The sequence below is a fragment of the Gallinula chloropus genome, assembly GCF_964237585.1.
Source record: "Gallinula chloropus genome assembly, chromosome: 2".
Classification (NCBI taxonomy): Eukaryota; Metazoa; Chordata; class Aves; order Gruiformes; family Rallidae; genus Gallinula; species Gallinula chloropus.
Genome location: NC_140086.1, coordinates 46,524,881 through 46,549,832, shown reverse-complemented (window position 1 = coordinate 46,549,832; position 24,952 = coordinate 46,524,881). Strand labels below are relative to the sequence as shown.

The following is a 24,952-nucleotide window of genomic DNA, read 5'->3' as shown; positions in this document are numbered from 1 at the left end:
CATGATCCTCAATTGGAGTAGTTGGTACAGTGGAAGACTGGGCTACTGTTCAGGAGAATCAAGATAGCAAAGAGTTGTCATAACAGGAACCTCATGAAATTCAACAAAGGCAAGACCAAACTCCTTCATCTGGGTCGTGGTAGCCCAGTACAGGTTGGGGAGTGACAGGCTAGAAATCAGCTTTGCAGAAAATGACCTGTGATTCCTGGTGATTAACAAGCCAAATGTTAGTGCAGCAACATGCCCTTGTGGCAAAGACGACCAAGCCCAGATTGGGCAGCATGGCTAGCAGGTCAAATGAACTGAGGACCCTTCCAACCCAGACCATTCTATGATTCTAGGATTCTCCCTGTTTAGCACTTGTGAGACCACATCTGCAATACTGTGTCCAGTTTTGTGCCCCCTGGTACAGGAAAGAGGTTGATATTCCAGAGTAAGCCTAGTGGAGGTTCACTAAGATGGCAGGAGGTTAGAGCATATCATGCATGAAGAAAGGCTGAGAGAGCTGGGCTTGTGCACACAGGAGAAGAGAAAGCTCAGGAGGATCCCATGTCAGTCTACTGCTCACTAATGGGAGGTGTAGAGAAAACAGAGCCAAGCTTTTCTTGAAGGTTGCGCAGAGACAGCATGAGAAGCAAAGAACAAGAGGCAACAGACACAAATTAGAACATGGAAAATTCTGATTTGATACTAAGAAAAGTATTTTCCCAGTGAGAACAGTTAAGCACGGGAGGAGGTTGTCCAGAGAGGCTATGAAGTCTCCATTGCTGGAGATTCCACAAAATGGGACTATGCAAGACCCACATCCAAGTGGCCTTGCTTTGAGCAGGAAGTTGGACTACGTGAGTTCTGAAAGTTCCTTCCAATGTAAATCAGGCTACAATTAAATGAATGTGTAAACCTTGATGGAGCTGAATGTTCTTAAAAATAGCTGTAACCTTTTTTGGGAGGGTGGGTTATGTTTTTTATTTTGCATTTGACTAAGTTATATCTCAATAACACACACAAGATATTCTTAAAGCACTACAGAGAAAATTGTGGAGAACAGCCAATTAAAAAGCCAAATTAAACAAGAGAACTTGGGATAAATTCATAGAGGTCCCTTGTGTAGGATGATTAAATTTTACAGGCCAAAAGGCATTTGGTGATTACTGACTGTGTCTTGTTCAGCATAGTCACTTTACTTTCCACCTTAATTTCTTTTTGAGAAGTAAGCTTCACCCAGCTTGCAGCCAAGAATATTTGAAAGGGTGGGGTGTATTTTTTTTTTTCATTTTATACATTGCACATTTTGTGGCAATGTTTTTCTTGGGTTTAGTACATTTTTGATTGTAGCACAGTCATTACTTCATTTTTCTAAACATATGTATTTAAAACCCACAAGGGGCTGTGAAATCTGATACTAAAATAAGACATCATATATATCAAAACCATGGTTTCTTTAAGAAAGCCATTTTTAACCTCTACTCCAGAGTTCCTTTCATGTGGCAGGAATTCATTTTTTTTCCTCTCTTTATAATTTTGTCCTTCACGGTGATCGTTGGTATCAGAGTAGAAAATGAAAAATGTGCTACTGCTTTTTAATGAAATCAGTTAAAACTATGAAAAGGAAATATTTTATTAAAAGAGAAAAGAAAAAAGGTACTTTCTTGAATAGGAAGTAGCTGTCAGAAAGAACTGTATTATTTGACCAGTGTAAGAATGTTCTACACAAAGAAATCAAACAGTCTTTCAAGTGATGTTGAATGAGGAGGGTGTTCTCAGTCCCGAGGACACCTTAGCTGTCGTGGCCATCTCTGACGCACACCAATTTCTTGTTCTTTTGGGATAACTTCTTTCTGAAACATTTTTCTTTCAGGATGATTTCAAAAAGATATGTTATAATCTTTCCCTCTGTCTTTCAAATACGCCTCTTTCTTTCTTTTATTTTTTTTGTTAGAATTGCCTTTTTCATGTATTATTTGTACTACGTCTAACAAAGTGGTAAGGACTTGCAATGAAAAACCTGAGGTTTTCCCAGGTGTTAGGAAGCACAGAGAAGTGTAAACATTCTCCATAAAACTTGTATTCTCATTTCCTTTCTGCTCAAGGAATGCTTGTTACCATATGTGAATATCATTTAAAGAGGTGTCATGGTGTTTCAAGCGTACTTTTCAGACCATTCAAGAATACATACTCAGAGGCATGGCTGACAAAGGGCAAGGGTATTCAGCAGAAGTAATGGGTAGGGATATTTAAATTTCAGGGAAGCACATTTGTATCTTTCTGTCTGCAGTGTATAATGTGGCATTGAATTGAGACGTTTGTCTGCATTTTGTTTTTCCTTCTCCAATTTACCTGCTGTACTGCTAGCATCTTGTTTTCGAATACATTATAAACCTTGAGTAAATTTGTGTCTCTGTAGGATATGTTTCATTCAAAGACATTGTTTTGAAGAAAACAATATTTTCAGAGGAAAATCCATGGCAATAACTCTTTAAAATTCTATTCAGGAACGCTTTTAAATTTTACAGAGGTTCTGGAACTTCTTTATGTGAAGGCTTTCTTGTGAGAGAAAATGGTTTCAAAAAATCAAATTTAAAAAAAAAAAAAAAAAGAAGCCGCCTCACTGGCTTAAGGAGTACTGAGATTTGGGATTACCTTTTGTTCTCAGGTCTTTTCATTTTACTGCTTTAGACGAGTCGTAATAAAGGTCTGGTTTCACCACAGATGAACTCCATTTGCTGTTTTTTCCTGGAACATTACTGTGGCTATTGTCACCAGGTTTGACACCATCAGAAATTTTCCCAGGCTGCCAGCACCAGGAGATACAATACTCTTTGCTCTAGATACCAAAAAATATTTGTTATCAGTGTTGTAGGGTACCAGAGCTTCATATACCCTGGCTTCGGACCATGGAGTGCTCTAAAGGTAAGGGTGGAAATGCTGAACTGGATTGAAATGCCTCCCAAGGGCCATTTTACAGAGTGGGGGGCAGATCTGGTATGCTTTCAGTCATCTTTGAGGAAAGATCAGGTCGTGCTGCAGTACAGCTAAGAGGTGAAAACACCCCAAGCTTATGCTACCATTTGGAAGAGGGAGCCGAACACTTCGCTACTGAGGGGGAATTAGAATTAAAAATCATGGGTAGCCACACGAGAGCTTTGCTTTGCCAGGAAACTGAAGTGTCGCCTTCAGTTGTGTGGTCATTCACTTGTGACTGTGGGTGAATGCAACCAGTCTGGCAAACTCTTAAACGAGGAACCAAACCAACCTTTTCTTACCAGCATCCCCTGTCTTGTCATGTTCATCTTCAACCAGCAGTTTCGTCCACTTCAGCTTGGCTTTGCATGATGTTGTATGGCTAAAGGTTTATTATGTTTGTGCTTTGTGATGTGTGGTACTGTCATAGAGTAACTGGGCACAGTGGCCAGGACCACAGGGTGATAGGCTCATGTGGGGGGGTCCTAGAAGTGGTAGAATTCTTAGGGTAGCAGTGTGATCTCTGATATTCATTTATTACGCATATCCTTTCACAGAAGACTTTAAAAATCTTTGTTCATGTCACTGGGTGGCCGCTTGCCAGTCCTCCAAGGAGAGGTGGTGGTGTTTAATGCTTCGGAGGCGGTCTGTTACGAGAGAGAGGATACCCGTTAGGTCTGTGAAAGCAGCTTCACTTCCAGTACCTTCCGGATTCCAAGTTTGGTGAATTCAAAATGTAAAACCAGACTAGGTGCGTTAGTAAATAACTTTCCTTGCTGCGGAATGCAAAAAATACCCTTTCGTGATAGCTTGAATTTAGTATTGATGCTGAATTTCTCCCCAGTATTGCTCCACGTTATTTCACATTTGAAGGACAATGACAAGATTCAGTGTCTTAATGATATATCACATCCTTGAGTCAACTGTGATTCCAGCTGCTTCTAAGTAACTAACTCCCTCTCAAGCTACAAAGGGTAGGGTTCGAGTTCATTGCTACATTCTTCTGCTTTAGCTATTAGGGATTCACTACTTTGCTTAACTTCTGTGAAAGCTGATAGGTAAGCCCTGCTGGTTTCTGAGGCAGACACAAAGTCTCTATGATGGATGTGTTACCTTTCAGCATGTCTGTACTGGTCCTTGTTTTTTTCTGTAAAGCTAATAATATCCTTGCCTCTGTCTTTATCTGGTTTAGAAAAGCAGGAAATCTATATGAAGGTTGAGTATGAAATGACGTCAGTAGCATATATAGCGTGTCTTTTCCCTATCACCTGCTGGGATTTGTTTGCAGTCTGTGAGACTGTGGTCAAATCAGCTGTACTAGTCCGTCTCGTTGCCTGATAGCTGTGAGCTTTCTGGCTTCCTTGCTCTACTCAAAAATAGTAGCTGTGTTTGTGATACTCAGAGGCAGAAATTCAAGTGCCATGTTTGAAGCATTAGTAGGACTAGGGATGTAAACATTTTCTTTAGGGCGCTGCCCAAATGAGAACAAAACTAATGTTAATTTTTGCTAATGTGGATTAAACTGGCTAAAAAATAAATTCTCTCTGTGTGTATATGTATATATATAAATTTCTTTCAATCCTTTAAAATAACATCTAAAGATCCAATGGGGACACTTTATATTAGGAATAAACCTTAAGTATTTTTTATTCAAGCGGTATAAATAGTTTTCTACCTGTATGCACTTCAGTTCCTGTAAGACATTAGCAAACAACTGTTTAAGGCTTAAGACTTTATTTATTATGACATTATTATTTAAGTGGTTAAAGCTTCAGAACGTAAATTATCTTGACAGTCACACCAACTGTAGATATTGAGTATTTTCTGTAGCTCTCATCAGTAGTGCCTTTGAGAAGCTGTTTGGACGTTCAAAAAGTAAAATGCTCTTTTCTTGTTCCAATTTATGAATGAAAACTTTGTATGAGAGGCTGAGATCTACCAGCTCTACAGTTTCACTAGTATTTATATAAAAATGGTATATGGTTCCCAAGCTGCCTACTTCCCACATACTAAAAGATAATGTTTTTATTGTTTAATAAATTATGTTGGATATGCAATATTTTGAAGTCTCACTTTTTTCCTTTTATATCCAACACATCTATTTTCATTGAGTATTTAAAAGCCAATCTTTTAAACAAATTCCAGTCTCTTTCCAAAAAGGACTTGACAGAAATAAGTACACTTGTAATGATGTAGGAAATAAGAACTCATTGCCATTTTAACATCATAAAATACAGCTTAACTCGCAAAAATTAATCAAAGTTAGCTAATTGCTGAATGGATTTATAGTCTCCAAATTAGCAAAAAGTACTGTTACACTAAAGCTCTATTTGCTGATTGGGGTGTCAGGAAATAAATGAATTAACCTTGCAATAGGAAAAGAAATGGAAGCAAAATTTAAATTGATTGTTCACATCAAGTTTTCTGTTTGATAATTTAAATTTGTTTAGATTGGATTGACATGTTTAATCCATGATTTTGCTGTGTATTGAAAGAAGGATGACTGAATGAAATTTTACCTCCAGCACATAGTCATTATTTAATGTTGGATGAGAAAGCAAATACACTGCTTGCAGTCTTCCTGTGTAAGGATCTACAAAGTATAAGCAGGGAAGACAGTTGAGACATCATTATCATGTGATTTGATTTGTTTAGACGAACTTGAAGCTTTTCCTGCTGAAAAGTTTGTGGATGGTTGGCAGGAAATCTTGCTCTCATCAGCATTGTTTTCAGCCATTTCTCTCTACTCTCTACTTCCCTCTGTGCCAAGGGAAAGATCCTGTGTCTTTACCATTGGAACACAGTAAAACTTCTGGGTTTTTGGGTTTTTTTCAGTTTGAACCTCTCCTGGCTGTTCCTCCTGAGCTCAGCCTGGAACTTGCCTCAGCTCCAGGGCTAATGGCTGCAGCACTGCCAGCTCAGTCAAGCACAGTTGTGGGAGAGACTGGCTCTGGAGTGATCAGCAGCAGTTTGCTTTTCTTCTTGATGTATATCTTCTTGTCTTGGTATTGCTGCTTAGGTTCTTGGTGTTTTGGTGTGTCACTCCCAAGCTAGGTCACAGCTACAGTATTATAAGGCAAGTTTGGACACTTTGCTGGCACATGATATAAGGACCACAGGCACACAGCTCCTGGAAGAGTTGGGGGAAATGGCTTCTCCAGCTTCATCACACTAGGCATCCAGTACTGCATGCATCGCTCTCTGAAACTCTTCAGCAAGCAGTGCACATCTGGACATCTAGTCAACTCTCCAGTATTTCTTAGGGTATATGGTAAACCTCGGGCTTAAACAATACTTTTTTTTTATTAAAGAGATAAAGAATCCTAGGATAGAGTGCTGGGCACATGCTCAAACGTTCATTCAATACAAACACAAAGCTGGGGGGGACAGGTTCCAGTACCAGCCAGGACTGGTGTGCCTTTGATCTTCTGCTGAAGGTTATTTCACAAACTTCCTTCCCTGCTGTGTTCTGGCGCTGATTAAAACATCAACAGCTACATTCACACTTTTAGGCTGTGAACTTTCTTTCCTTCCCCCAGTGGCCATGAAGAACATTCATCTCCATCGCCTACAACAGCCATTTGCGTTGTTCTGAAAAATTACAATTGCTCCTTCTTTAGCTTTTCCGGACCACAGAAACGTGTTTTCTGCCGCCTTCCCTCATAAGTTTTATTTTCTTTACCCATTATCACTCCTGTGTGCCCCGAGAGTCACGGGTGTGACTTTCACGCGTTACGAGCGCATTTTACTCTGCACGGCTTCATACCAGGTCTAGAAATGAGCTCTGAAGCCTTTTGGTTTTGTCTCCAGCAGTGAGTAATAATTGTTGCTCCCCTGCGACTGTTTATGGATCTGTATAAAACGAGCAGATGATTTCAAACAAATAAATACCGATCGCGTTCCTGATAGCTGAGTGCTCCTCTTACGGCAGTCCTGTAATTCGGGAGCACAGCAGGAACCCGTGTAAGCTCTGGGAGGGGGGCTACGCTGCGCACGGCAGGGACCAGTGGCCAAAATGCTGCACAGAGACCAGGTGCCAGGAAGCTCCCACTGCCTATATTGTCCGGACAGGTTGGCCTTAGCAAATTTATTTTCCATATTTAAAACGTTTTCTTTTTCCCAAGATCATGAACTTTTTCTCTTGGCAAGCAGTCTGGCAAAGACCATTACAATTCCAAGCGTAACCAGAAAGCCTTCCAGGCTTCTTCTGACAAAAGCGTGTGTTTGAGAAGTTAACAGTGTGAAAATAAGTGGGTTGTGGGGTTTTGGGGTTGGTTTTGGTTTGGTTTTTATACAGATTTTTTTTTTTTTTTTTTGGTAGGGTTTTGGGGAGGGTTGCTGGGGAAAAAGCAACTGAAACCTCGGCTGCCAGCACAGGGTTTTGCGGAGCTTTGTGTTGCGGGACGGAGTAGGTGTAGGTGACACCGGCTGCATGGCCGGCAGAGGGAGCCCAGAGTCACAAAATGCCAGCGCTGGTTTTGGCTGGGGGAGTTGGGGTGAGAAGCGTCCTTTGGTTGCCTACGGGAGTTTTCTTACTCTGTTTGGGAGGATGTGCTAAGTGCTACCAGCTCAGAGGGATTCTGGGAAAGGGCATTAATGAGACATTGGAATGCCTGGTGTCTTTTAAACGGTGGAATTGTATCAACAACTTTTATATTAGAAGGCTAATCGGTGTTTTGTTTGTTGTTTTTTTTTTCCCCCTTTCCTATGTTGCTGGTTGTTGTAACTTGGTATCACCTTTACAGAAAGTAAGTAACTTTTCATTTCTTAAAATCTGTTTGAAAGATTGTGTGGGTGTGGGTAGGCTTCTTGTATGTGTGTGTCCATGTTTATGTATGTAAAACAAAGATGCAAGCAGAAAATGATCGATCTGAAAGGCTGCTACAGAGGGTGACTCCCCTGTGTGAATGACTTTTAGGAGACCACAGTGATTTAAAGCAGTCTCACCCAAAAAATGATAAATAGCATGAAAGTTCTGCATCTGAAGGCTGTAAATGGTAAATGTACTCCTCATGTGTAGAGTATGGCAACAAGACTTGCAGCAGGTTTAAAATATGTATGGCTCTAAAAATTCACAGATATCAAGTTACACAGTTGAATATACTGCATTCAATTTGATTTGACTGAGTCAGAGTTGAACTGATTCTGCATGTTTCAAGAACTTAGGTCAAACAGTGCTATTTTTGATATTCAAACATGCTCAGCTTTATATTTGGCAGTCGTTGGCTGCTGTATTAATACACACCAGCAGGTCTGAGCAGAACCAATATGTCCTGAGGCTGCAGGAGAATTTAGAAAGGATGTGATAAGTTGTATGGATCCCGCAGAAACTGCTCTGTGATTCAGACATCACTCTGCATCATGGGATCTTTGATTTCTGGCTTTTCTGGCCGCAGTCACACGTGCTGTGGTAGCACGCATTGCAAACATTTCCAGCATCCCTTGTGGGTAAGGTTTGGGAATTCTGACACAGTGTTTTAAGGATGCCTGTGCTGGCAGAAGAATAGGCGAGTCATTGGTTAACATGGGTGAAAACCGGAGTGGTAGAAGATACCATGAATTTCAGTGTGAGCTGCTAGCTCAAAATAAATCCCACCCCACAGTGTCCAGATTATTATTTCATTTGCAACCTACTTATATGCGGGTTTTTTTGTGCTCACTGTAGAAGTAACCAAGTCTGATTTTCAGGAAGGGTGGCTGTGACCCTTTGGTTGCACACCAAATTATTTAGGAATTGCAGATAACTGTATGAAACAAGCATGACAGTAGTTAAAGTACTGCTTGGCTCAGTGATTGATACAGATTTCTTTGTAAGTCTGAGAGTAGTTTCTATTGTCCACTTGCCAGTTGGCTAGACTTTGAAGATTAAGATATCTGCTGTGAGCACAGTAGTGGTCATGAGATATTGCCAAATCCTCTATTTTGGGTTCATTCATCTTGTATCGTTTTAATTGGTTAATGATATCTAAAAATAAGCGTGGAGTCCAGAATATCCACATCAGAATAGGAGCAGGATACAAATGGTGCATGCATGCACACAGAGTTTTGTTTCTTCTTGATATATTGAGTTTGTCTTCCACTGCAGAGTCAGCAAGTTCTTTCTATCTTGCTGAGAAAGTCTTAATCTGTTATAATGTTTCACTAAAAAGATCCAAGACTGTGAGAGTCGAAATTGCTTCATGTTATGTATGTTAACATATGGAAGAAATTACTCAACTGGAACTGCTCTATCAAATGCTTGGTGTCTTTGCTTGTCAAACATTAATACAATAAAGAAAACGTGTAAAGAGAAGTATCCTACTTATTCCAAAACTGTTTTAAGTAATCGTTAAGCTCAGTGAAATCTCTTCATGTTTTCTGTGCTACTGCTAGCAATATCATTATCTTCCTACTATATTTAGTTTTGTATTCTGTTATAATGTATCAAAACCAGATGTGGAGTTAGGATTTTTTTTGCAGGGGGAAAAAGAGGAATAATAAAAACTTGTCAGAAATTTCATATTGCATGATTACATTTAGAATACTCATAGATATCTGTTAAATATCCGATGTGTTTATCAACAAGCAGCATTTTTACCTTTACCTTTTTGATTTTAGTTGTAGTAATGTGATACGTTAGGTGACCAGTAGCAATTAAAATATATTGGTAAATTATGTTGGGCAGGACTTCCTGTCCTGAGGACACTTTATAGTTAATTTTTACTGCAAGAGCAATTACTATACTATCTCCCTGGCCATTAAATGAATACGTGTATAGTAAGGATAAATTTTGTTTTAATGGAACCATGGAAATCAACAGAAAGCATCTTCATATGAAAGATGACAGTTCCAGTCCAGTTGCATTTATAAAAAAATCAGTCACGCAATTTTCAGCAAAGATTTGATGTTGTGTTACAATATTGCTTAATAAAGAACAGTAGTTTTTCATGGACTTTTGAAGCCCTGATCCTGGTTTATAGTTGAGTATATAATTAATCCTGAAATACTTAACAACACACTTCATTTAATGCACAGGCATTGTTCCACTTAACCAAGTGGAATATATTTACGTGGCTAAAGATAAGCGTGCGTGCAGGCTGGGGACCCAAGGGAAGAAGCACACTTTCGGATTCAGTCCCCGAGTACACCATGTACATCAGTCAGTAAATGGGGACAAAGATGTGATAGTACATCTATAAATCTTGTACTTTAATTGTTAAATTAAAATGAAATAAAATAATTTGTGACTGCCTTCTTCCCCACCATCTCTTAGATTAGCTTTGCAGAATAGTGAGGGTGTAGGTAGGGTAGAAACATTTACTTTCTGTATTGTAAACATGCAAATATTGCAGAGACATCTCTGTACAAGCACTCTTCTTAATGTGTTATGCTGCTTTTTACATAGTCCCTTAACACGCATTCCACGGTGGTATTACAGTTACTACCTTGAGTAGGTCAATCTCTTAATCTCTAAACCAACTCTAATTAGAAAAGGTAGCGCTTCGTAGAAAGTATAAATGTGCTTATATTTATGTGTAGTAATGCACACTGACCATGTTAAGCCAGAAGAAAGCTTAACTATTTATCACTTTTAATTTTAAATGTGTTCTTACTGGGCTCTTTATTATTCTTTTGTTGCCTTTCATCCTATGGGATGCAGCTGCCCTTGAACTTGGTACTGTTTTGATCATTCATGTGCGGCAGCCACATTGTCTGTAACATTTTAAAAATGAGGCTTCATGGTGTTATTTACGAAGCAATTCCACATAAATATTTGGACTTTGTTTCTCTTAGTATGTGGAGCTGGTTGCTGTATGAAGAAAAGCATAATTATAATTCACAGACTTTTTGCCTCGAGCCTAGGGGACAGATGCATATGATTAAGTTTGAAACTGGCCTGTTATTGTAATGTAGATGTTTTCAGGGTTGAGAGAATTAAAAAAAAAAAAAAGAAAAAAAGGGAAAAAAAAAGTGTGTGTGTGGGGGGGAGCCAGGCAAGCACGAGTTTTTTAAAAAAGAGACTGAGGGAATAGTTTTACAAGAGGCACTCAATCTTGGACTGCACAATTTTATTTTTCAGTGGAACCTCTCCATTAGCTTGCCTGAATGCAATGCTTCATACTAACACTCGGGTAGGTGATGGAACATTCTTCAAAATCCCTGGGAAGTCGGGACTCTACGCTCTCAAAGTAAGTTTAAATTTTGTATATGGAAAGTACATAGCGCTATTAATCCATTTTATGAATGTCTCAATAGATATAAAGGTAAACAGATTAGATTCTTCGGAGAGGAAATGACCTGATAGTCCTTCTAACTGCTTTCAGATGTCTTTTAAAAGGATTTATAATGAAAGTAAACATTGAATCTTTTATCCTAGAAAGCATATACATGTTCCTGAATTTGGCATATGGTATAAAAAGCATGTAGCTTAGCTGAAATGCTGCTTTTTCAGAGCTGTTCACAGAAAGGCCTTTGTTTTATGAGCAGTGAGCTCATGAAGATCACAGACTTCCTCATTAAGTAATTGTATTAATGTTTGATTTTTCATAGTAAAAAAATTATTTGCAAGTCTAATATGAATAAGCTTTTAATTTGCAGGTTGCATCATTACTTTTGAGACGGAAGATAATTATAGAGATATCATTTTGCCTTTATGTTATTTCTATTCCTTTTCCTCTTTATTTTACTTTTTTGATTATGTATATGATGGTTTCTGTGGGTGAAATTTTTTTGTTGCTGTTCATGGTCAGACGTAGGGGGGATTCACAATAGGAGTGGAGGAATGTGGCAGAGATGAGAAACAAGAAAGTGAGATTATACGTTTGGCAGTCTGAATGTAGTCAATTAAAATTTTGGGCTGGGGGAAGGATCTTTTGTAATTTATGATAGACATATTTGATATAAGGGTTTAAAAATATATAAAACTATATAGATTTGCCTGCTCCTGATAACTCAAATTCTTTATCTGAGATTGAATTAATAGTTTTCAGAAGCTCCGTTTCCTAATTTACTGGAAAAAATGCTATTGTTTTTCTTTAAATCGGGAGATATTCTTGGCACAAATCCAGGTATTCACAAGCACTCCCATGCTTGTGAGCTCCAGGTTGCTTCAGCTATTTGAATTCAGGAAACACGCAACGGCAGAAAAGAAACATTAAAGGATTTGTGTTTTGCTGCAGCATTCTGGACACTCAGCTGGAAAACTAGGATTTTTATCATCCAAACCAGTCTGTTTCTCTTAAAAAAAATTTTTTTAAAAAAGGAAGTTCCTGCATTTTATTTGACTTTTTTTTTTTAAAGAGTATATTAGGACTTTACAAAATAGCTTTTTTGCTTTTGCTTTCCAAGTTGTTTCATAAAAGTCTGGTTTTATGTCTCTCCCTGAAGTAACTCACAAGCATATTTTATTTTTTTCTGGTTTTTTGAAATGTAAGGATGAGAGTGCACTGCAGTAATCTATTTTCAGAGATGCAGCAGGATCATGATTGATTTTTTCCTTGTTAATTTTAGTTTTCTTTTTCTTTTTTATCTGTAGAAAGAAGAATCAACATGCCCTACTGATGGAACATTGGATTTAGGATGTGAATCTGAGTTAGATGGCACTGAAATGGCTGAGACAAACAATAATAATGGAGAAGAAAATGGTGGTACGTGTTTTAATTTCAATATTAGAGGGTGTGTTTTGGGAAAAGAAAAAAGTATTATTTGTTTAAGAATTTCATGGTGTGATTTCTAAAAGGTTTAAGTAACGTTTTATACTCAGTGGAACTATTTTTGAGTGACTCCCACTCATTTTTTTTGCCTTATAAAGAAATCAGGAACACCAAATGCCTTTATTTGACTTAGATTTGTAAAAGACAATGAGTAGTGCTGTTGGGTGTGTTTTGAGTGGGCAATTTTTTTTGGTTTACAGGGTTTTTTTGTTTTAGGCCCCACAGGCTTCAGACTTGTAGCTGTCGTATAGACATCTCACTGATTTCAGTATGGGCATGTTGGGTTGGTTGGTCCCTCAAGAGGGCACAGAACAAAGGTTTGTTTTGTTGGGGTTTTTTTTCTTTCACGCAGAGATTCTCCTGGGTCCTATGTTGACATAAAGACATGTTGAAGTATCAAACCCTATGCATTTTTTTCCTCTGAGATAATGACAAACTGAAACATTTCAAGAACTTGCAAAAGGCAGCCCTAGGAATATATTTTTTTTTGTGATGTAATAATTGGTCATAAAGAAAACACCGTTCTTCAGCCACATAAAATTACTTGCAAGTAATGGAAATGACTGTTCTTCTCATTAAAACTACACACATGTAGTACTTATAAAGTGAATGCTTTATACAAAAATCAACCTTCCCAGGACCTCTGAAATAAACCTTTTCTTGATCAGTTCTTTCCTGCTGCTCCCTCACAACCTGTCCCACTGCTGGACTGCAGTCTACAGTTTTGGCTCACTCTGCTGTGGTGGTTTAGCCCTGGCTGGAGGCCAGACGCCCACCAAAGTCGGTCTATCACTCCCCTTTCCAGCTGGACAAGGGAGAAAATATATATAGAGAGGCTTAGGAGTCAAGATAAGGACAGGGAGAGATCATTCTGCAATCAGTGTCACAGGCAAAACAGACTTAACACAATAAAGGAAAGAAAACTCTCTAATTTATTACACTACACACACACACACAGTGAAACAAGAGTCGGATGATGAGAAGTACAACCAGATCTTAAAGCACCTCCCCCCACCCCTCCCTTCTTAGCAGACTTCACTTTAGTCATGATTTCCCCCCCATTGTGTCACAGGGAGGGGCAGGGACTGGGGAAGTGGGGTTCTCAGTCAGTTCCTCATGAGCTGGTTTTCTTCTCCAGATCTTAAAACACTTCTAACTCCCCCCCACCACCACCCCCTCCCTTCTTAGAAGACTTCACTTTAGTCATGATTTTGCTCCCTCTTCCCCCCGATTATGGCATGGGGAGGGGCAGGGACTGGGGAAATGGGGGTTTCAGTCAGTTCCTCGTAAGTTGGTTTCCTTCCTGGCCTGGGGGGGTGAGGCTGCAAGTGCTGGCAGAGGCTTGCTCCAGTGCAGGTCACAGCATCTTCTGCATGTCTCCACCTGCTCCAGCATGGGGCCTCTCCACAGGCTGCAGGTGGGGTCTCGGCCTTTTCCATGGGCTGCAGGGGGACACCTGCTCCACCATGGGTTTCTCCACAGGCTGCAGGGGCATCTTTCTCTCCAGCACCTGGGGTGCCTCCTCCCTCCCCCTTCAATGACCTTGGTGTCTGCACAGTTCCTTACATCTCACTCCATTCTCTGGTCGCAAAATGCAGCTGCTTGCAGAGCTTTTTGTCCTAAATGTGATTCCCAGAGGTGCTATGACCATTGCTGATGGGCTTGGGCTTGGTCAGCAATGACTCTGGCCTTGAACCGGACGATGTTTACTCTGGTGCCTCTTGCTGTTTCTTGCAGAGGCCACCATTGCAGCCCCCCACCTCCCCAACCTCCCCCCCGCCCAACCGGGGCCCAGTCACATAAAACTGCAACAGTGTATATGGTGAGAGGGTATCCTGTTTATGACTGGGACCTGAAAAGGCTCAGCTCATGTTCTTGCTCTGCCACAGACTTCCTTTCTGATCCTGAGCGACTTACTTAGCTTGCATGCTGCACCTGTACAGGACCAATACTGCTATTTCTGTGTCTCTGCTAGCAGTATTGAAACATCACAAAGTGCTCAGCAAGAGGAGGGACAGAACTACCTAAGACTGGTTGTTGTGGGTCTGGTGGTGAAGATTGGAAGCTCAGTGGAAAAAAGAGTCTCTGCTTCTTCACTTTCTTTCATATATTATGTCTGTAAGTTAACAGGCTCTGTGTGTGCAGTGGTTGTATGCTTATGTAATATATACTGCATGTATAAGTGAACATACATATCTGTAGCTCTTCAACAGTTTCTGATGCTCAGTTTGCTGATGTGCACTTCACTAAGTGGCAGGAAGAATTAGGGCGGTTAAAAGCAGTGTGAATACAGTTACAGACAGGAAAGCAAAAGTCAATGTTACTTGTTATAAACAAATAAAAGTCATGGCAAAAACCTGGCAATTATTTAGGAGTGGTAGGATGTAAATAAGGATGACAGAAGTAGAAAATCGCTAGCTTTTGATGGGGAGGAGGCTGCATACTATTTTCACAGTTTACGGTAATAAAAATAATCTAGCACTTGTGGTGACATAAAAAAAGCAGCTGCTAAAATATTTTAAAATACTTGGGGTAGAGCAGTAGATTACACCTAGATTGTTTTTAAAGCTGAGAACTTCCCCTCATGTTTCAGCTTTAACAAACCTTGGAAAACTACAATATATTTTTTTGCCCCCATATTCAACATTGGTGAGGCTGCACCTCAAGTGATGTGTCCAGTTCTGGGCTCCTCACCATAAGAAGGACATTGAGGTCCTCGAGCGAGTTCAGAGAAGGGCAACCAGGCTGGTGAAGGGGCTGGAGGGCAAATCATATGAGGAGCGGCTGAGGGACCTGGGGTTGTTTAGCCTGGAGAAGAGGAGGCTGAGGGGAGACCTTATCACCACCTACAATTACCTGAAAGGAGGTTGTAGAGAGGTGGGTGATGGTCTCTTCAGCCAGGTCACAGATAGGACAAGGGGAAATGGCATGAAACTGCTCCAGAGAAGGTTCAGATTAGATGTTAGGAAAAAATTCTTCACTGAAAGAGTTGTCAGGGCCTGGAACAGGCTGCCCGGGGAGGTGGTTGAGTCACCTTCCCTGGATGTGTTTAAAAGACGGGTAGATGAGGTGGTCAGGGATATGGTTTAGTAGAGGACTGGTACAGTTGGACTCGATGATCTTGGTCTTTCCCAAACTTGTGATTCTGTGATATATAACTTTTTGAAAACAAGACATCTTAATGGACTTTTTTTGGGGGGGTAGGGGAGTGGTATTTGAAAATAGTAAATGGGATGGCAGTAGTGAGTCTGTATTGTGTATACAAAGGCTGATGCTGAATGTGATCAATAAGGTCTTGAAGGCAGCACATCTATCAGTCAGCTGGTACAGAATATAGTATTAAACATGTCTGATAATAGCTTTTCTTGAGATCAAAAGTTTTGTAGTTAAAGGTATCTGTTGATACATATGTAGAATTCTGTCAGTGATTTCATTTACAGTATAGAATGCTTGGCTTAAAAGCAGGTCCCTTCCTGAGAAATGCAGCCAGGTTTAGGTGAATCGTAAAATTACAAATTATTAGATCTGCAAAGGTGTAGGAATCACAATCCACAGTAGGTATTTTTGCTGTTCTCTTGAAAATATGATTTGACCACTCTTCATTGAATATCTTTGTCAATACTTTCTGAAAAGTATAAAGTTCTTCTTGATTAAATTTATTGATAATAAATAATAATGTTGAGACCCCTCTTGATTGCCTTGTAAGTGATCACAGTTGAACAGCATGAATTTTTCAGACTTTAAAGTGAGTTAAAAAAAGGTCACATTTAGGCAGTGGAAACACATATTCAATAAATCATTACATCTGAAAAGCGTTTAAGGTTCACAATAGAAAATGAATTGAACATGAATGAAATACTTTTGCTAATTAGTCCGATGCAGTTCTCAGACTATAATTGTGGTAGGACTGATTAAAGAATATAGGCATGATGTTTCCTTTGGATATAACACTAGTTAAATGATTTTTAGTGTATTGCATTCAGTGTATCTGTAAGAAAGAATTAAGAGAAATAGGAAAGGATTTGGAAAAGACATACAAGAACTCCTGAGTGAACAAATACCACCTTTGCTCTGGGAAATTTAATAGGGATACTCTAGTTAGCTTATCAAAGATGAAGTGGTGACTCAATCAGCTTGTAAATATTTGAGAAAAGGTATTTCTATAGAAAATATTTGGTCTAGGAGACAAATCCTAACAAGATGTCTATCAATTAAATTTTTCAGACAAAACTGTGATTTTTTTTTTCCCCAGGAAACACTTCTGTGACATAAAAATAACATTTGACTCAGTACAAAAAATGGCTTCATTAAATTCTCTGACTTGTGTTTTAGAAAAGGTCAATAGATATAATGTCTCCTTTTAGGCTTAGTATGTGTGATACATATGAAAATGGACATTGTTTGCACATTGTATTCTTAATTGCACAATTGATTGCATTTTTATTTGCTCTTATTTCCACTGTGGTAGAGTCCAGAAGCTCCAGTCCTGACAGAGTGATCAGAAATTGTTTAGCAAGAGTTTAAAAAGTGCCAATTTAAACTTAGTTGGAAGCAGAAGCTGAAACCCTAATCAACAGCCTCAGTCTGTTTGTGGGCTCTTAGATGATAGTTTTCAGCTTTCAGAGTAAAAAGTACCAGCTGACACTCAGAGAAGAATCACGTTATTCCCCAGCAGGCACATTTTTCCCAGTATAAATGCAGGGTACTGAACAATTTTATTAGACTCATAATGTAAAAATTCCTCACAGTTATAAACACATGACTTGGCAAAAGCTGTTACTCCACATCAGTATTGTGAAAATGACAACTAGAACGGTCACACCTCAGGATTTTTCAGATGTTGTGGAGAAATCTCTTTCCCCACCTTCTCCCAAGGCATATGTTGAAGACACTCTTCATGCTACAGTTGATTTTGTTTGGAGTTGGATTTCTGTAGAAGCTCTCTAGCAGTCTTGTACCTTTTTAGAAATTGCATTTCCCTCAAATGCAGGGGCAGCATGTAAAGATGCTGTCAGTAAAAGAATTAAAATCCCAATTACTTTTTCCTGGGAAAACAATGTCTAGAGTATCTTCTTGCCCATCAATAGGATGTTCTGTTAAAGAATCACAGAATGACTAGGTTGGAAAAGACCTTTGTGATCACTGAGTCCAACCATACCTTTCTTCTACTAAACCATATCCCCGAGTACCTCATCTGCCCATCTTTTAAATACATCCAGGGTTGGTGATTCAACCACCTCCCTGGGCAACCTGTTCCAATGGCTGATAGCCCTTTCAGTGAAGAACTTTTTTCTAATGCCTAATTTGAACCTGCCCTGGCGCAGCTTCAGTCCATTCCCCCTTGTCCTAACACCTGTTGTTTGATCAAAGAGACCAACACCCATCTCTCTACAAACTCCTTTCAGGTAACTGTAGGCAGTGATAAGGTCCCCCCTGAGCCTTCTCTTCTCCAGGCTAAACAGCCCCAGCTCCCTCAGCCGCTCCTCACAAGGTTTGCTTTCCAGCCGCTTCACCAGGCTGGTTGCCCTTCTCTGGACACGGTCCAAGACCTCAATGTCTTTCTTGTAGTAAGGGGCCCAAAACTGGACATATATTCAAGGTGTGACCTCACCAATGCCAAGTACAGGGGCACAGTCACTGCCCTGGAACTGCTGGCCACACTATTTCTGATACAAGCCAGGGTGCCATCAGACTTCTTGGCCACCTGGGCACACTGCTGGCTCATAGTCAGTCGGCAGTCAACCAGCTCCCCCAGGTCTGTCTCCACCTGGCAGCTTTCTAGCCACTCTGCCCCAAGCCTGTAGTGCTGGACAGGGGTTTTCATGTCCCAAACGCAGGACTCTGCACTTGGCCTTGTTGAACCTCATTCATTTGGTCTCAGCCCATCGATCCAGCCTGTCCAGAGCCCTTTGAAGAGCCTCCCTACACTCAGGAACAACACTTCCCCCCAGCTTAGTGTCATCTGCAGTGTTACTGAGGGAACATTCAATCCCTTCATCCAGGTCATTGATAAAGATGTTGAACAGAAATGGACCCAGGACTGAGCCCTGGGGAACACCCCTTGTGACCAGCCTCCAGCTGGATTTAGCTTCATTTGGCACAACTCTTTGAGCCCGACCACCCAGCCAGTTCTTTACCCAGCAGAGCTGTGCCTGTCCAGGCCAGTGGTAGCCAGTTTCTCAATCAGAATGCTGTGAGAAACAGTGTCAAAGGCTTTGCTGAAGTCCAAGTACACTACATCCACAGCCTTTCCCTCATCCACTAAATGAGTCACTTTGTCATAGAAGGTGATCAGGTTAGTTTGTCAGGACCTGCCTTTCATAAACCCATGTTGACTGGGCCTGATCACCTGGTTGTTGTGTGTGTGCTTATAAAAGTGTTCTCAGAAAAGCAGTTGTCCCTAGGGTTTTGGAAGCCAGGCTAATCCATCTGCTATGGAACACACAGTTGATTAAAAATTGTCTTCACAGGAGCCAGTGGAATGCACAATGATGGAACCATGGAGGATGTAGTAGTGTGACTTCCCTCTGCAATCCAACCCATGCATAAGTCCTCTTGAGACACTTAGGTTTTCAGCACTTCCTAAAACTTTAAGTTCTTCAATTATGAAAATGAAACAGCAGAATTAATATCTTAGACAGTTTTCTTAGAGATGGTGGATGAAATGATGGATGATAGAATATCAGATTCATGCTAAATCCTGAAATTTTGTCTTTGTAGCTGCTGTGCTCTTGAATAGCTCATGCTTTTTGGACTAGGAGGCCACTAGGATAAGTCCTACAGGGAGGAATGAATATTCACAATTGTTTGAAACTTGCCTCCACATTTAGATGTCCAATTCCTTTCTGGGAATGGAATTTCTGGCAATTCAGGGAAACCTGTTATCCTTAGCATCTTGTCTCTTGGGATGATTCTGCTGAATATGTCCATTGGAAATGACAACATCTGGGTGTGGGACAGGCTCTTCTAAAAGCAGAAGGTGGTAACGGAGCAGCTCAAACCTACAGAGTTTTGATGACATCAGAAAGAGACAGTTTTTCACTTTTTCTTTTGGTGTGTTTTTTTTCCATCTCCTCACAAGTAGCTATAAAATGAAAATACTCAGGATCAAGTTTAACTTCTGTTTGTTTCATTGCCACTGGAGGGGAATCATAAGAATGAGAGAAGATACTGTGGAGCTTGAGGGAGAGATCTTTCTGCTTTATTTGCTGTACAGTAGAGTAAGTTAATGAGGCCTGAGAAATTGGTGGCTTAGTGATGACAGGCTGTATATTTTTAGTGGAAAATGTTGACTTCCTTTGGAATAAGGATTCACAGTTTTCAAAGCTTTGTGAAATACTTAGGCTCAAAAGCATGCCGAGAATACAGTGCGATTCAGTGCAAGCTACCAAGCTGATGTGGTATTTGATGTCTTTTTCCAAAAGATACTACTCAGTATTATTTATTATTTCACATGGTAGTATTGCTTTTCAAAAAGAGTATTACAGTTACAGTAGTACCCTTGATGCATCTGTTTTTGTTGCATTGGCGAACTGGTACAATTAACTAAGTTCCAAACTGGTTTTCATTTTTAAGATCTGATGGTAACAGTCAAGTTCTGATTTGTTCAGATTTTGCAAGTTGGGCTCTAGAGATCAAAGACTGATGGATGCGAATTACTTGATATATCTATGTTGGCAGAACATGACCATTTATGTCAATACAAGTATAGATCTGTGTCACCCGAAGAAAATACTGCATTTTATGGATATTGTAGAGAGAGATTTTGTGTGTATGTTTTTGTAAGGGAGGTCTCTGTGAAGTTTCATATCTCCAGAGTGTATGCATACATTTTATGCTCGAGGTGGACTCTCGTCTTTGGCATATGGTAGCAATATTAATTTGTGTTTTGAAACGTGGCCATTAGTAAACAATCCTTCTCATCTGCTGTGGTTTCTGTAACAAAGAAAGAAATGAACTGCTGTTGATTTTCCTGGTTTGATTTTTAAATGGCATGGTCTGTCTGAAATCAGAATTAATTGTGCTATTTATTTTGGGAAAATAAGCCCCTTAAAGCACTCCAGGAATTTTTCTGTCCCTCTAGTTTCATAAATCTGTTAATAATTACTCATAATAACTTTCAGTGGCAGTAAGACAGAGTAATTTTAAGTTGTATTCCTATGAAAACTGTTTCTTTGAAGAAACACGTCTTTGAATATGTTTTATGTAGGTGTCATATTCCTTGGGTGGGGCAGATAAAGCATAACAAAAGAGATAGCCTTTAAAATTTTAAATATAAAAATCAGCAATGCTATCTTTTAAAATTATAGCCTTTCATAATAATTAGCAAAACTGTTCTCAGAAAAATGGAAGAGAGGAATTCATTTTAAATGGAGGTTGTTGAAACATTTTTAGCATGCTCTTTTTGCGAACCAATTCTAATTCTATCATTCATGTTAACACTCTCTGAACACTCACTAAGGAGGTCTTATCTTCAGAAACCCAGCTGCTCTTCCGGCTCATAACTTAACAGTTTATGGCTTAATAGTTGCTTTTTGCTTTATTCCTTCACTCAGTCCTGGCCCTTGAAGAAGCCGATTTAAGGAATGGAGCCTAATTATTCTCCACTAAATGGAAATGCCTCCTGTAGGCTTAAAACTGTTCTTGTTCTCTTTTTCTACTGTAGTAGTGGTGAATCCTCTTTATTTGCTACCCAAATATTTTTCCTTCATCTGTCACATTCTTTCAGGGTTCTTTTCATCCTCCCCAGCATCCAGTTTATTTTTAGTACTTTTCTGATAAAGCTTTTTAAGTAAACAAGGATCTGATAATATTCATGCATCCTCAGTGTTTATGGACAAAGTGGTTTTACCTTTCCAAAGCGGTACACACATACAAAGACCACTGACTTTTCTTGAATTTGTTTTTCTTCCACTGTGTTCTTTGGTTTCCATAGCAGAAATGGCTGCTCTGTTCCTAAGGCATTGTATTTTTCACTAGGATCATCAATGTTCATTTCAAGCACTTAAATATTTACCTGGCATATTTTTCCTTTTTTGATTTCTGACCCATTCAGAGAAATGCATTTGGACTTTATCCATATAAGTGAACAAATAAATACAATTTTCTGTGGTCACAGGCATTGTAGTATAGTGATGTTTTGGCATAGATTTGTTTAAATCACTAAGTAGCAGAACATGTTTTAGAGAACAAATGTAGTCATTGTCTCATTTTTGTGTTTCATTTCCTACAAAAAAGTCGATCCATATTGTTTTGTAAAAAATAACTTGATTATCCTCTAAATAAAGCTCATATATAATTTTTGGTATTATTTTTTGCTAATAAAGGGAACACACTGTATAACTTATTAAGCAATTCCATAAATTAACATAATGTATTTAGATTTTCAATGTTTGTATCTTCTACTTTTAGAAAATAAGCAATGACATCTCTTATTTACTAGAAGGTTAGGTGTATAACCAGGATTTGTTTGAAACTAGTTTTAAATGGAAGTGAAAATTTAATTAAAACATGGGAGACTATTTAAAATAGCTTCTTACTATTTTAAGCTACTAGATATATGAAGGAAAATATAAAGTACAAAATATATTTTGTACGAGTACAAAATATGTTTTTGAATGAAATAAGTATCATTTGTTGTTAATGAAGCTGGCTTTCTCTAATGACCATGTCATTGTAAAAATTTTAAGCAGTGGATTTCAGCCTCACGTATCTATTTCTGAAATCATTGACTACAGGAACAAGTCTGGTTTTCAAAACTGAAGGAACGGATTTGGGTTGCACTGAACCGAACCAGCCTAGAGTGAGGTATTGCTTCTGTACCTTCAGAAGAGATTACAGAGATGGAAATCTGTTCATTGTTTCAGTGGATTTCAGTGCCTGTTGCTTCATCTGTTCAAGGAACAATCCCCGTTTCTTGGATTAACTCAGTTGTCAAAGCTTTAAAAACTCAGAAGCAAAAGAAGCCAAAATACTCATAATATTTTTATGTAAAATTGAAGCAATGCTGGAAGTAAGAAGTATGGTCTCTAATGGACCCTGTCACAATTTCATGGATTATTGTTAAAAATGAATGAAAGCACAAAACTAATACAGACCTATGTGTCAGTTTAACTGCAGCTGGCAGCTAAGCCCCACGCAGCCACTCTCTCACTCCTCCCTGGCGGGATGTGGCATACAATTGGAAGAGTGAAAGTGAGAAAACTTGTGGGTTGAGATAAAGACAGTTTAACAGGTAAAGCAAAAGCCACACATGGAAACAAAGCAAGGAATTCATTCCTCAAGTCCCATGGGCAGGCAGGTGTTCCACCATCCCCAGGACAGCAGGGCTCCATCATGTGTAACAGTTACTTGGGAAGACAAAGACTGTCACTCCAAACAGCCCCTTCTGTTCCTCCTTCTTCCCCAGCTTTATGTACTGAGCATAACATCATATGCTATGGAATATCCATTTGGTCAGTTTGGGTCAGCTGTCCTGGCTGTTTCCCCTCCCATCTCCTTGTGCACCCCCAGCCTGCTCACTGGTGGGATGGGGTGAGAAGCAGAAGAGGTCTTAGCTCTGTGTAACCACTGCTCAGCAGTAATAAAACCATCTCTGTGTCATCAACAGTGTTGTCAGCACAAACACAAAACACAGCTACTGTGAAGGAAATTAACCCTATCCTAGCCAAAACTAGGATACTGTATGTATTTGTATTCCTGTGCTGTATTGTGACTTTGACAGTCGCAATGTGGTACATCATCAGTTAGTGTTCCCAGATCTCTCCAGGATGGCCTATATCACCAAAATAAATAAGGGAGACTCTTGGATAATAATTAGGATTTCCCATTTGAACAAGAACGTGGTAGGAGGTGCAGTCATCCCAGAGAACAGGAATAGGTTTTTCATGACAGGTCATGTTGTATCCTTTCTTAGGAGGAACAGTTAAGCATGTAACAGTTTCTATTTTTCAGTCATTTAAAAAATTGTCCTGTTCTCCTGTCCTTTACTGCAGACTTTGTGTGCTCACATTCTTTCTGTTTTTTGCTTCTTCAGTTCTTTGACTTTGGCAGAAAACAGTAAAAAAAACCTCTTTGAAAAAAAAAAAGACAAAAGCTGTGTAATTTGAAATGTCAGGTTTTTATTTTGATGTAGGTGTTCTTTGTCTCAGGAGGTTAGCTATTGCAGTGATTTAGATTATATAAACCAGCTATTGTTTGTTTTCTGCTGACGCTTTGCTGCTCCTCTAAGTTGTCTTTTTTGATAGTAAGCTTTGCTCATCATGTGGGAAAGATTGATCCAAACCAGGTGATGCCATAATACTCAGAAGCTGTTTCGTGTTGCAGCTTCTTTGTATGTTTTGACAAATCCTTCAAGTATAAGGGAAAAAAAGTGACAAATGTGTTCTAGATCTTGTGACAAGATAGGATTTGTCTTATCTGCTAATGAAAATTTTTCATCTAATACGAAAACCATCTTGACATAATGCCTATGCCATAAAACTGGGTGTGTTCTCTGTTTGTGAGGTATGTATCAATTATTTTTCCTTTCACTGCGAAAACAAATGTTTAATATCACGTGCATCTTACAGTGGCTATTAATTATTGCTAACCAAATTGCCCCCACTCTACTTTTTTCTTACAAACACAAAGAAAAAGTCATTAGACTATTTCTTCTATGAATCACTGCTAGAGGCAAGGGACTTAAAACACAACTTCAGGTGTCTGCTCATCCCACAAAAGGATGGGAGGAGGAAATGATAGGGAAGCGGAAACACTGGGCTAAAACTATTTCTGGCACGTGGCTGTGCAGCTGCTTTGAGTGCCTTCAGACTGTTCTGGTAGGTGTGTGGAGCATGGCAAACCTTGGAAAACGATACACAGCTGCAGAGCATTATAAAGAAGGTATGTCCACATGCAAACCAGCTTTGAGCAGTGTTGGAAGACAGACTTGGAATGTCAGCAGAGGAGAACGGGGAAAAAAGCTGCTTAATTTTGTGATCCATGCTAATGCTGTTTTAGTGGGGCTGTCTTAGGACACCAGGGAGAGTAATAGTAATGCAAAGCATTAAGAGTTGAAAGGTTTTTACAGCCCTTTTAGTCCTACTCACCGACTACCAAGACTAATAGGATCCTCTGGCTATTTTCACAGCTTTCATACCTGTTTAATAAAGCTGGTTGGTTGTTTTTTTAAAAACACAATTAATCATATTTCCCTTTATTTTTAGCCAGCAGACTTTTCTGGTGCCTCACACAACATGTATTCAGGAGGCTATTTAATGTAAGCACCGTGGTATTTGTTCATTAAAACACATATTATT

At 39.4% G+C, this 24,952-nt stretch overlaps 1 protein-coding gene across 1 annotated transcript in view; it reads left to right on the top strand.

Moving 5' to 3' along the window:
• Nucleotides 1–24,952, top strand: part of ASXL3 (ASXL transcriptional regulator 3) — a gene marked incomplete at both ends in the record, with an annotated part of 128,485 nt that overhangs the window by 44,354 nt on the left and 59,179 nt on the right. The window contains 2 exons of the mRNA XM_084280174.1: nt 11,021–11,129; nt 12,476–12,587. Coding sequence (XP_084136300.1) covers nt 11,021–11,129; nt 12,476–12,587 — 221 coding nt within the window. The remainder of the gene's footprint in view (nt 1–11,020; nt 11,130–12,475; nt 12,588–24,952) is intronic.